We start from the raw sequence: 11,622 nt of genomic DNA on the forward strand, positions 1-11,622 counted from the left end.
GCTTTTTAATTATTCATATGGTCTCTTAAAGTTTCATTAAAGATAGGACAATTTATATTTCCTTTTAAATGTAACCCATGTTTCACTCCACTAGGCTTTATTAAAGCTTAGCTATTGTAAAGAATTTATTCTGTTGCTTCAAAGCTGAATGTTTATAGTGTATGTCTCAGACAGAGGAAGGAGATGATCAATCCAGACAAGGTATCCTCATGGCATAGCTGTTTTGAGGTGTGAAATGAAGGATTTACATAGAAAAGGATGAGGGACAGTAAACTGAAACTGAATCTTGGCAGGACAGAGTCCCATGAGTTCGGTGGTTCCTGGGTACTGGAGTTGGGTAATATGCCTGTTCTGGGTGAGGTTGTCATCCATCCTGCAGCCCTAGTTAGGCCTGCCATGCTTCCCCATTTGACCCAAGCCACAACCACCTGCCATACACCTGGCACCATAGATAATGCCCAGTGGGGGGCAGGTGAAGCCCTGACTTTTCTGAAAGTGGGTTTGCAGGTTGCAGAGTATGTTTCAATGGACTGTGCTTGCAAAACACTCTGCAGGACCAGTGCAAGCAAAAAGGGGTCATTTGAGCCTGGGAACGTGGGATTCGGCTGACACCTACTCGCAGGGAAACCCCTTTTTCGGGGATCCGAAGCAACGTGGGGTGAGCAGCGCGGTGTCTTGAATCGACTGCTATTTTTACGGAGTGAAGCCGCACAGCCGTTGCCGGAGAGCGCTGACTTTTTCCTGTGGACAATTGGACTCTAAACGGAAAATTGGATTAAGAAACACTTTAATTTGGCATTGAAGCGTGAAGGTCTAAACAGGAAGTCCGCCTTCCGCTTTTTGTATATAGACTGAAGCAAAAATTGTGCAAGCCAAAGTTTATAAAGACCTAAATTTCCTTCATTTTTAACCATCAAAACCCCTCTTGGAAGCAGGGGAAAAGCCTGCGGAAAGAGAGTAAAGAAAGATAAATTTCCACCGTCTCAAACCTGGGAACGGGGTGTCAGAGACAGAAACTGTTCTTTGGCAGATAGTTAAAGAAGAGAAACAAATTGACTCCAAAGTTACCTTTTGCATTTAAAAGAAACAAAAATTTGAAAAATGAAAGTAACTTTATTTTGCTTTATTTTGCCTCAAAAGATGGATACAAATGGAAATTGTTCCCTCTAGAGGGAGCTTGTTAAATTGTTGCTGGGGATTTCACAGCTGTGGAGATTAGGATCGTGAGACCAGACTCTGACCTTGAACAAAAATGGATATAGAAGAAGTTTTGGTGCTTGCTTTTTGCAAGACAAACGCTTTGCTGGAGCAGATGCATGAGAAGATGAATTTGATGACTGTTGCAGTTCAAAATTTTGGACAAACAGTGAATACTTATATAGAAACCACTCAGGACCCAACCCAGGAACCTGTTTTGACAGGGCAAGTGCAAATGCAGAAAACAATGGAGGAGGTTGCTGCTGAACCTCAAGCAACACAAATGGATAGAACCGAGGCCCTGCAGGAGCATAAGCCGCTGTTTTTGAAGATTGAACCTGGAGTGGGCCAGGGGGGGCCTGGAGTTGTGGGGGTCCTTAATTTTGGAGGGACTTTGAAACATGCATTTAAATATTTTCTGGACTACCCGGTTGACTGTGGGGAATGGGACTGTGGGGAATGGGCTGATCTGTTGAGGGGAGGTGGAGATATTTTTGGGTTGGAGTTTCCCCGAGACCTGCTCCTCAATGAGAAAGGAAAGAAATTAAGAAAGAGACCAACAAAAGACAAGGCAAAGTGCTGGTATAAACAAGAAGAAGAATCGCAGAAGGGACATGGAAAAGACTTAAGAGCCTCGGACATAAGACTACCAGGTTGATGGACTAGATGGAATGGACAGTAAGGTCTGACATAACCCGAGACCAGGAAGAAGAGACGTTGGATGAAGATTGGAAGAAAGCTTTAAAAAATTATTTTGGGAATTAGGGTAAAATTTATTTTGGGAATTAGGAAAAATGGTGGAATGAAATCATTTGGCTTTAGTAGAAATGATATTAGGAGTTATGTATAAATAAGTATTAAGTTTTAGGATTTAAGGTATTTTATCGTAAGATAAGGTTAAAATAAATTAAGGTAAATTGAATGACAGAATATTGTGAAAGATGAAAAGGATTTGCTGAGTTAATTGATAGGTTAGACTGTTAAGATAAATTATCCAATAAAAATTGAGAAAGATGGAAAGAATTTGCTGAAACAAATAATTAAACTAGAATACAAAAAGGGAGGTGTGAGGAGGTCGATGAAACAAGTAAATGAAAGACAAAGAGATGGAATATTGGATGTGTTTTATTTTTTTTTATTGTTATTGCTGTATTTTTCTTTCTATTTTTATATTTTTTTCCTTTTTCTATTTTTTATATATTGTAATGTATACGTTGTTAATTTTTTTGCTTTTTTTATAGCTTTTCTGTAATCTCTAAACTTTTAATAAATATCATTTAAAAAAAAGAAAAAAAGGGGGGTCATTTGATGTCAGGTGATTGACGGGGGAACGGTTCTGTCTGCCTGTTGGAAGTCCTCTTGGCTGTGCCACACTATCATTAGTGGCAATCAGAATGCATTCCCTATTTGTTTTTAATTTAAAACAAATACACTTTTAAAAATCTTACACTTTGGGTGAATTCAAATTTTAACCCATATGAACTAACCTAGGGAATGAAGCCTGGACCTCGTAAGGCCATCAAAGATTTTACTAATATTTTTTATTCAAATGTAGACGGCAGCACTAAGAGCAGTTGGCAACATAGTAACTGGTACTGATGAACAGACACAAGTTGTTCTCAACTGTGATGTCCTCTCCCATTTCCCAAATCTTCTGACACATCCAAAAGAGAAAATAAACAAGGTGAGTACTCATTGAATTTTTTCTATGATCTGTTCTTTAGCTTAACAGAACAAGCAGTCTCAGCTTTTGCACTGAACAGGAAAAATTACCCCTTTTCCGAAGAAGAATTTAAATGTTTACTCTGCCCCAGTGCTCCTTGAAAATACATTGTGAAGGGCGGTATAGAAATGCCATCAATAAAGAAATAAGGGATCTAAAAAATGCCAAAGAAAATGTTTCCCTCATTCTACTTTATATTCCATTAATGCACTTTTAATTAGTACGTAGTTGAGTGCTCCCATGAAGTATCATTGTTTGTTTCTGCCATAGCAACTAACTTCTGGAAGGAAATGACTGTGCAGATCCCATTTTGTACACCAGCACTGGAGCAGTGCAAACTTTGAAATCCTTCTTAAGTACTGGGATTAAGCTTCTCAGTGGTAAAGAATTCCAGATATCCCTTTAAGGAAAGCTCATGGTACTCTGATAACTTTTCTTTCTATGTTACAAATGGGTGTAGCTGCTTCAGAGGCCAGAGGATATGGCTCTGTTTTAGTTGATTTCACAGAGTCCTCTGTTCCTTTTTTCTCTTTTTTACTTCTCATTACTTTCATTTCTCTCAATGCAGACTCATTAACTTTTATTTGTTACTGGAGGCAGTCTGGGAAAACAAATGTCATTTGGGTTTTTATGTGTGGTTAATATACACTCAAGTATTTCAATCCATTTCACACCCTGAAGCTTGCTTTCCAAGAAGCTGTTACAGGTTCACTCATTCCCTGCTTTGGGAACATGTCTTCACGTACTTCTTCCACGCTCCTCTCATGAAGAAGTGTAGAAGTGAACACTCAGACTGGTTGGTCAGTGCTTCTTCAATGCTTTGAAACAGGACCCATCTGTAAGCTTCCTCCACCTTTGGAGGACCACTTCTACAGTCACTCCACCTTCCCTCTTGCCAAAGCACATCCTGACTCACAGTCTACCACAGTTACCTCACTAACTACACCCTCACTAACTACACCCCCCACCCCACCCAAATTCTGTCTTAAATTTACAACAGATTATACAATATGCACAACTTATCCCATCCTATTCTATTCTATTCCCACAACTCATGAACATGCATAAATGCACCATCCACCCAGCTTTTATTAACAAATTTCCAGAAGAAAAGTATCAGTTGCTTGAAATCTCATTTTGTCACCATGCAATGTTTCTATCTGGAAACAGGCTGAAATTAAAAGTTTAAAGGCATGTTGATAAATCATGGTTTTTTTATGTTGAAGATTCTGTGTTCGATCCCTTCTATCTCCAGTTAAAAATGTCAAGTTAGCAGGCATTGGTAAATGTCTCTGTCTAAGACAACTTCACATGCAGGGTTTTGTTTTGTTTTATTTCAGGAAGCAGTTTGGTTCCTTTCCAATATCACTGCAGGAAATCAGCAACAAGTTCAAGCTGTAATAGATGCTGGACTTATCCCTATGATCATTCACCAGCTGGCTAAGGTCAGTCAAATGCTGAATCTGGCTGTCTCTCATATTTTTGTTGCAAGATTGTATGTCTACATATATTACTTTGCTAATTTAAATCACCTTTTATATCCTTTAGGGAGACTTTGGAACACAAAAGGAAGCTGCTTGGGCAATCAGCAACTTAACAATAAGTGGTAGAAAAGATCAGGTATGTGTCTTAAGTAGTCAAATTAGTAAACTTGGAACCATTTATAAGGAAGAAATTAATCATAAGTATCTCTTCTGTTTAGGTTGAGTACCTTGTGCAACAGAATGTGATTCCACCATTCTGTAATTTGTTGTCAGTCAAAGATTCTCAAGTGGTTCAGGTGGTTCTGGATGGGCTGAAAAACATTCTAATAATGGCTGGTGATGAAGCAAGCACAATAGCAGAAATTATAGAAGAATGTGGAGGTAAGATGTGATTTGGTAAAATGCGATATGCACCTCCAAACAGAGTGTGTTTGGGGTGTGTTTGGTCTTAAGAGAGCAGCATTGATAAAGTTGGTGCAACAGAAACCTGGTGGAATAGAGAGAACCAGTGGGGCATTGTTATTTCTGGATACTAGCTCTATAGGAAGTACATTTGAGAAGTTTACAGACACAATACCCAGGAGTCCTGAACTAAAGTATTACCATTCAGGTTAGCTATTAGTATAATAATAATAATAATAATAATAATAATAATAATAATACCTCACCCATCTGGCTGGGTTTCAGTGTAATGCACCTGAGACAGGGCTAGGAGCCGCCCTGCTACAGAAACTGCAGCCAGTTGCACTGGCCAGTAGAGCAATGTCACAAACTGAAATGGGATATGCACAGATTGAAAAAGAACTGTTGGCTGTAGTGTTCAGAATGGAATGCTTCCATCAACTTACGTTTGGCCAGACAGTGCACGTCCAATTGGACCATAAGCCACTGGAAACCACTGTACAGAAGCCATTGTTTTGTTTTGTTTTAAATGAATATGTATTGGCATTTTCAAGAGACATATAAGAACAAAACCAAGAATAAACAAAAAAATAACAAAAAATACAAAAATCCAAAACTTAAAAAAAAACAATTAAAAGCACATAAAGTTTCAATTACTTATTTTCTTTTAACTTGTTTCTCAGACCTCCTCACACCTCCCCTTCTTGTATTCCAATTTAAGTTATCAGCTCAGCAAGTCCTTAACTTATTTCTCCACTTTAACTTAGTGATTTATTCTAACATGCTGTTATTTTACTTTTCTTCTTTCTTCCATTTCCTCAATTTATTTTTGCAAACCTTATTTTTATTTAATTTAAAAACCAGTTTTAACTTATCCAATTTTACACATCAATACTTATACTTCATTACTTATTCTTAAACCTTTTTCCTAAAGTCGACCAAAATTTCCCTTCCACGGTTTTCCCAATTTCCATACAAATAGTAAAACAAAATAAATACAAAGCAAATTATATTTATATACCCTTTGGATTCCCAAACTCCACCCACCCTTTTCCCGGTTTCAGTCCCCAATGAATGTCCATCAATCTCTATATACTATTTAGCCTGGAGATCTCACGTCCAAGGCTCTTAAGTCTCTCTCAGTTCCTCTCTGCCGGTCTTTTTGATAGTCCTTAATGTTAAACCCCAAAGCTCGAAGAGGCTCCGGCCCAACAGGATCCATGTTTCTTCCAGCCAGACCTCCATATTTAAAAACAAAGCCTATGGGGTACTCCATCTCTTGTTTCATACTCCTTTCAAGTCCAAATGCCCCCAAAGTTCCAACTTTCACCTTAAGCAAATTTGTAATCCTCAGGTCTTCAGATCTCCACATAAGGCGATCTCTCCATTTTTCAGTCTTCAGTTCAGGCCAGGCTTTCCACATCAGATTTTTATTTTCCTTTTTTGTCATCATGTCAGGCCTCAAATTGTAGCTCTTCTTTAGCGTCTGCAAAATTTCAATTCCTCCTTCCTTTTCTTCAGGAACAACATATGTCCCCTGCTCCATATTGTCAAAACTTTCAGTTTCCTCTATTTGTTCAATTGAATGGGCTTCCTGTTTCAAATCTTTATCAGATTCAACAATGTTATTTACTGTCAAGACTAGAGCTGTAGCATTTATAGCCAAAACATTGAATTGGCCTTGTAACTTTCCCAAGAAAACAAATGCTCTATCCATTCCTGTAATGTCACTAAACCCCTCTAGGGGGATTTTAGTTCCTTAATAATCCTTTCAGCTCAAGTCCAAAAGTCAAATTATTTTGTATCAGACCTTCCTTATTTTCAACAGATTATAACAAATATAACCAGCAGAAGCAACAGAAACAAAGTTCTCTTTTTCCGTCTTGACAGTTAACTTGACAGCTGTCAAGCTCTTCAGTATTTCATCAACAGGCTTTCTCACGGGACGCTCCCGGGTCCGGGGGGGGGGGGGGTGGGGTGTGAAACTTCAGCTCCCAAAATTAATCTTTTATCCTCTAATAAATCTTCTTATAATGACAGAACCGTGAAGTTAAAATCTTTTACTAAAAAAAAGAAAAAATTCTCTCGACCTTAGCTAACAGGTCCTTTGCTTTAAATTGTTTACTAAGAGGGGGGGGGTGGACTTCCTTTTTAACCCTTCCCCGCTCGTTCCTGATCCAAGAAATTTTTCTTTAAAGTTCCAATTTCCGTATTACTCACGGATTGATGTTTTAAGGTCCGATCTTTCCAAGGAAAAAGTCAGCGCTCTCCGATCATGGCTTGTGGCTTCACTCCGTAGAAAAAGGAAGTACTCTCAGCACCGCGCCGCACCCCGTCCCCGTTCCGAAATCTCTAAAGAGGCTCCTTTACGGATTGGGCGGGCACAAATGGTGCCCGTGTACAGAAGCCATTGTTGAGCACCCCGAAAAGGCTTTGGCACATGTTAAATGCAGGGACAAAATTAGGATGTCCACTATCACCCAGGCAAAGATCTTGTACTTGCAGACATTCCTGCACAATTGCACTTAGACATAATGAAAAGGGTACACTTCTCACACATAGGAATTGAAAGCTCTCTCTGAAGCGCAAGGGAATGCGCATATTGGCCTGGCATGAATGCCTAGCTGTCCAGCTCAAGGGAAGTCATAGTACCACCCTACAATTCCACCTGGAGTCCTGTGTCCAGTTCAGGGCACCACTGTTTAAGAACAATGTGGACAAGCTGGAATGTGCACAGAGGAGTTAGACCAAGATGACCAAGGGTCTGGAAACCAAGCCTTATGAGGATTGGACTCAGTTGGGGGAGTTGGGCATATTTAGCTCAGAGAAGAGAAGGCTAAGAGGTGACTTCCTGCAGCCAATGGGAAGCTGTGCATGCCTCCTCCGCACCAGAAGGAGCGTCATAAATAGCGTTTGCGCGCGCACACACACACACACACACACTCCGGCCCACCATGGCATCTGTGGGACCGTGAACCGGCCCAAGCCACAAAAACCTTGCTGACCCCTGAACTAGATGACCCTCATGGTCTCTTTCAACTCTACATTTCTGTGATTCCATGCCACCAGCTGTCTTCATTCCACTGGCAGACAGACTTAATTGGGTTACAGCTTGCAATTTCTTAATTTATTAAACTTGTCATTTTTCTTGCTTCTCTTTGACCAGGCTTGGAGAAAATTGAAGCACTGCAACAACATGAGAATGAAGACATTTATAAGCTAGCATTTGAAATAATAGATCAGTATTTCTCTGGTGATGAAGTAAGTACCTCTGACTTCTAAAATGTAACAGCAGTAAGTGGCTGCTTTGAGTACTCTGCAGAAATATTGGTGTGGGCCAATGTAAAATGCTCTGAAAAACCACTTTTTCCCTGTACACCGGAGGCACAGTTTCCATTCAGTGTTCTATTCCAGCCAGTGTTACATCTGTGCAGTACTTCATATTACCAGCAAAACAGAAACGTGCTGGCTTGTTAAAACAGGATGCAGCAGCTTCTGCTGAGGCTCCTAAGATATGCATTACTTGCAAACAAAAATGATACTCTAGCTTTCTCAAAGCCTCAAGTTGGTTTCAAGTTGGTTTTAGGACATCACTTGAGGTATTTATTTGAGGAATTAGTAGCTATCTTCATGCATTATTGATAACAGTTAAGTTACTATTTGAGGGGAGCTGCAGGGTCTAGTAGTGTGTTAGGTCCATCACCAAGTCATTGTCAGGAGCAAGCCAGCCCAGTGTAATTATTGGCATTCAAATAGAGTTCCGAGGGATTGCCACCAGCTCAATGCCCCAGGAGATTGCTCATAAGAGCAGCAGATTTCAAAATGTCTCAACTTTTGTAACATGTCGAAGCCTTCTGTATGCATGGTGTGCATTTTTGATACCTGCTCTTGTACTGTTGGGCGGAATATGTTGTCTGTGGGTGGGGGCTATTTATAAGGTGAACAATGAAATCCCATGGTATGCACTTTCTTTGCTTTTGTAGATTGATGAAGATCCCAGCCTCATTCCTGAGGCAACACAAGGAGGTACTTACAATTTTGATCCAACGGCCAATCTTCAAACAAAAGAATTTAATTTTTAAGTTCCATACAATGCAGCTTTTCTATTCCACACCTGTAAAATGTACCACCTGATGGTTGCCGTTGAAAAAAGGACTCCAAGCATATGCCTCTTTGTCTGATGCTTCTAAAGCAAGTTGTATCTCCGTCACTTCGCCGTTGCCAAAAGTAACTCTCACACGGACCATAAATGCATATGCATGATCTCATAAACTGTTCAGAGTTGTTGTTTTTTAACAACCCGTGCTACCTTTCCTCTCTTGTTTTTGCCTTTTTTTTGCCCCTGGTGCCACAAGCTGACAACTGCAGTCTGCAGTTTTAAGAATATCCTTTGTGGTGGTGGCGGCTCATTGGCTTTCCACAGAAGAGTAGCTTTCTTTCTAAAATAGTGCACTGTGGATCAAGACTCTTTAGTATGATGCTTACATTTTGGAAGACTTCCAAGAGGCCCTGTTTATTTTTTAAGCCTCTATTGTTGTCCTCTACAAACATATTTTCATATATTTAATGTGGAAGAATAAACAAAGAAAACGCAAGTCAAATTATTTTCATTGGTGAAACTGAAATTTTAAAAGAACTTGGTAATTGATTAGTGTAAAAACAGACTACATATATCAGTAATTGTGTTCATTACTGCCTTAGAAGCTTGGGTTTGAAGAATGAAGTTTGCATTTGGACTAGTAAAACATGACCAGTATACCTAATTTTTGAGAACAGCAAGCTGTACTTGACCACTCTTCAGCCTGTGTGTTCCTGCTGTTTTGGAAATAACGAAAATGCTGTGCATGGTATTTTACCTGAGCTACAATCTGTTACGGACTTGAACTTCGTTTTAAGTTGAAAGCAAGAATTCCATATTAAAGAAACAAAGCTACCCCAAATGAGCATTGGTTAGCAAGAATCTTGCTTTCATCTTTTAGTAGTCAATTTATAACTGAATAATGTTGATTTATATTGGTTTAAACTGTGGAGCTTTCATGTTTACTGTAATTTAGTCTTAAACTATTTTTTTACTTACCAGTGCTTATGATGATGTGGTTGGCAACAAACTAGCAACTATTTTAGGAGCATCATAAAAGCTTCATTCTTGGAGTATTGGAAAAATAATAGAAAAATTAGTCTCTAAACCTATTCATATAGTTAAGATATGTATTAGTTGTGTGAGGCTTTGTGGAAGCTGCTACTATTCAGAAGAAGCGTAACATGCAGCTCACCATGAATAAATTTGCATAAGCTGGTAACATGGGAGATCATTAATATTGGGGTAATGTCCAGCCTGGCTTTTCAGAGGATCTGGGATTGCTGTGGGTAAAGATGAAATTTAAACTTTGTAACCTGTCACACAAACTGGTATTGTTGCTGTTGTTCACTGGATGTACTTTCCCCAATGCCTTGATGTGAAGGGATACTGAAAACGTAAAACTAATGTAGTTATTGGATGTGGGTTGTATTTACTGTGACGAAGATAAGGACAGATGCCATCACAAGCTTTGTTGATCAGCTGTTTTTCCACTGATGAGCAAAACATTGCAGGTGTTCATTCATTAAATCTATCTGCCAAGGTGGAGCCACTTTAAAGAGTGAGTTGTATTGTATCTTAAAATGATACAAGTATGTGTTTTAAACTGCAAGATTTTTACTTGCTCGATACTGTGTTTTAATACAGTGGTTTGGCCTCTATTTATAGGTTTTATAAATTTTAAAATCAATTTCTCTTTAAGGTGGCTCAGACTTTTCAACTCTTGTGCACATAAAATTGAGTTGAAGTTCATTGTGCCTTTTTCCTTTACCCAGACATTAAGTTCATTTGGTAACTGTGTCCTATATTAACACATTTTACTGGAATTGTGTTGTGCTTGCTAAAAACTAGACATTTCAAAATCAGAATTAGATTTGGTCATAGGTTTTGGAATTTCAAAGCAGGTATGCAGTTGATGATGTGAAAAAATGCCCCTCATTTTATAGTATGCCTGTGTCCGCTGTCTTAGATGCTACACACAAAATGAGATAAATGATTTTTCACTACTGTGAAGACTGAGATGAACATAGGAAAACTTGTTTAAAGCAGTAACTTAGATTTTTCTCATTATTCTGTCACCTTATCGGCCCTTGTTTGGGATCCAACCATTTTAAAGTTAAAGGAAACAAACGCTTGAATCCAAAGATCCTGCTGTGCAAGAGGGGGAGATTTTTGCAGTTGTGCTGAGAGTTTCCTCCCATCTACTGATATAAGTGATATCAGAGTGTCAAGAGGCCTCCAGAACAGGAGGCACAGAAGGCTGCAGATGGAGGAAATGGTATCCCTTCTCTCTTACCCCACTTGCAGAGTTTCTTCCAGTCATACCATGTATTAGGATCTTTGTATGCAAGCCAAAAGTATATTGCTGCACTTTTAAGTTTTCAGAAGTGGTTTAAAATTGCATTGTGTTATTTTTTTAACTCTCAGTTAATAGATTAAATTGTTACTTCAAAAGAGGCATCTAAATGTGTTCCTAATTTTGTATATGGGCTTAGGTTTTATAACCAATAAAAAGCTGCTATCAAATACTACAAACCTGTAAGACCTTATTTTGAAAACAGTGATGTGCTTTAAGTGGATTTGTAGGCTTACTTTTCTCTGACCATTTTCAAATGACAATATGTCCTCTAGTAACCTGAACTGACTTCTTAAAGCATTACCAAAAATAAAACAGTATTTACAGTGGTCAACATAATATATAATAATTCTTTATTTTGAATATGCATCTCATTAAGAAG

The 11,622-nt window shown here is 38.8% G+C and overlaps 1 protein-coding gene across 1 annotated transcript in view; it reads left to right on the forward strand.

The window, feature by feature from the left end:
• KPNA3 (karyopherin subunit alpha 3) overlaps positions 1–11,419 on the forward strand; it is a 36,586-nt gene extending 25,167 nt beyond the window's left edge. Inside the window, exons 12-17 of the mRNA XM_081906315.1 lie at positions 2,753–2,881; positions 4,261–4,365; positions 4,469–4,540; positions 4,623–4,785; positions 7,973–8,067; positions 8,790–11,419. Coding sequence (XP_081762441.1) covers positions 2,753–2,881; positions 4,261–4,365; positions 4,469–4,540; positions 4,623–4,785; positions 7,973–8,067; positions 8,790–8,888 — 663 coding nt within the window. The 3' untranslated portion in view covers positions 8,889–11,419. The remainder of the gene's footprint in view (positions 1–2,752; positions 2,882–4,260; positions 4,366–4,468; positions 4,541–4,622; positions 4,786–7,972; positions 8,068–8,789) is intronic.
• The last annotated feature ends 203 nt before the right edge of the window (positions 11,420–11,622 follow it).

Source organism: Podarcis melisellensis (assembly GCF_964234715.1).
Source record: "Podarcis melisellensis genome assembly, chromosome: 3".
Lineage (NCBI taxonomy): Eukaryota > Metazoa > Chordata > Lepidosauria > Squamata > Lacertidae > Podarcis > Podarcis melisellensis.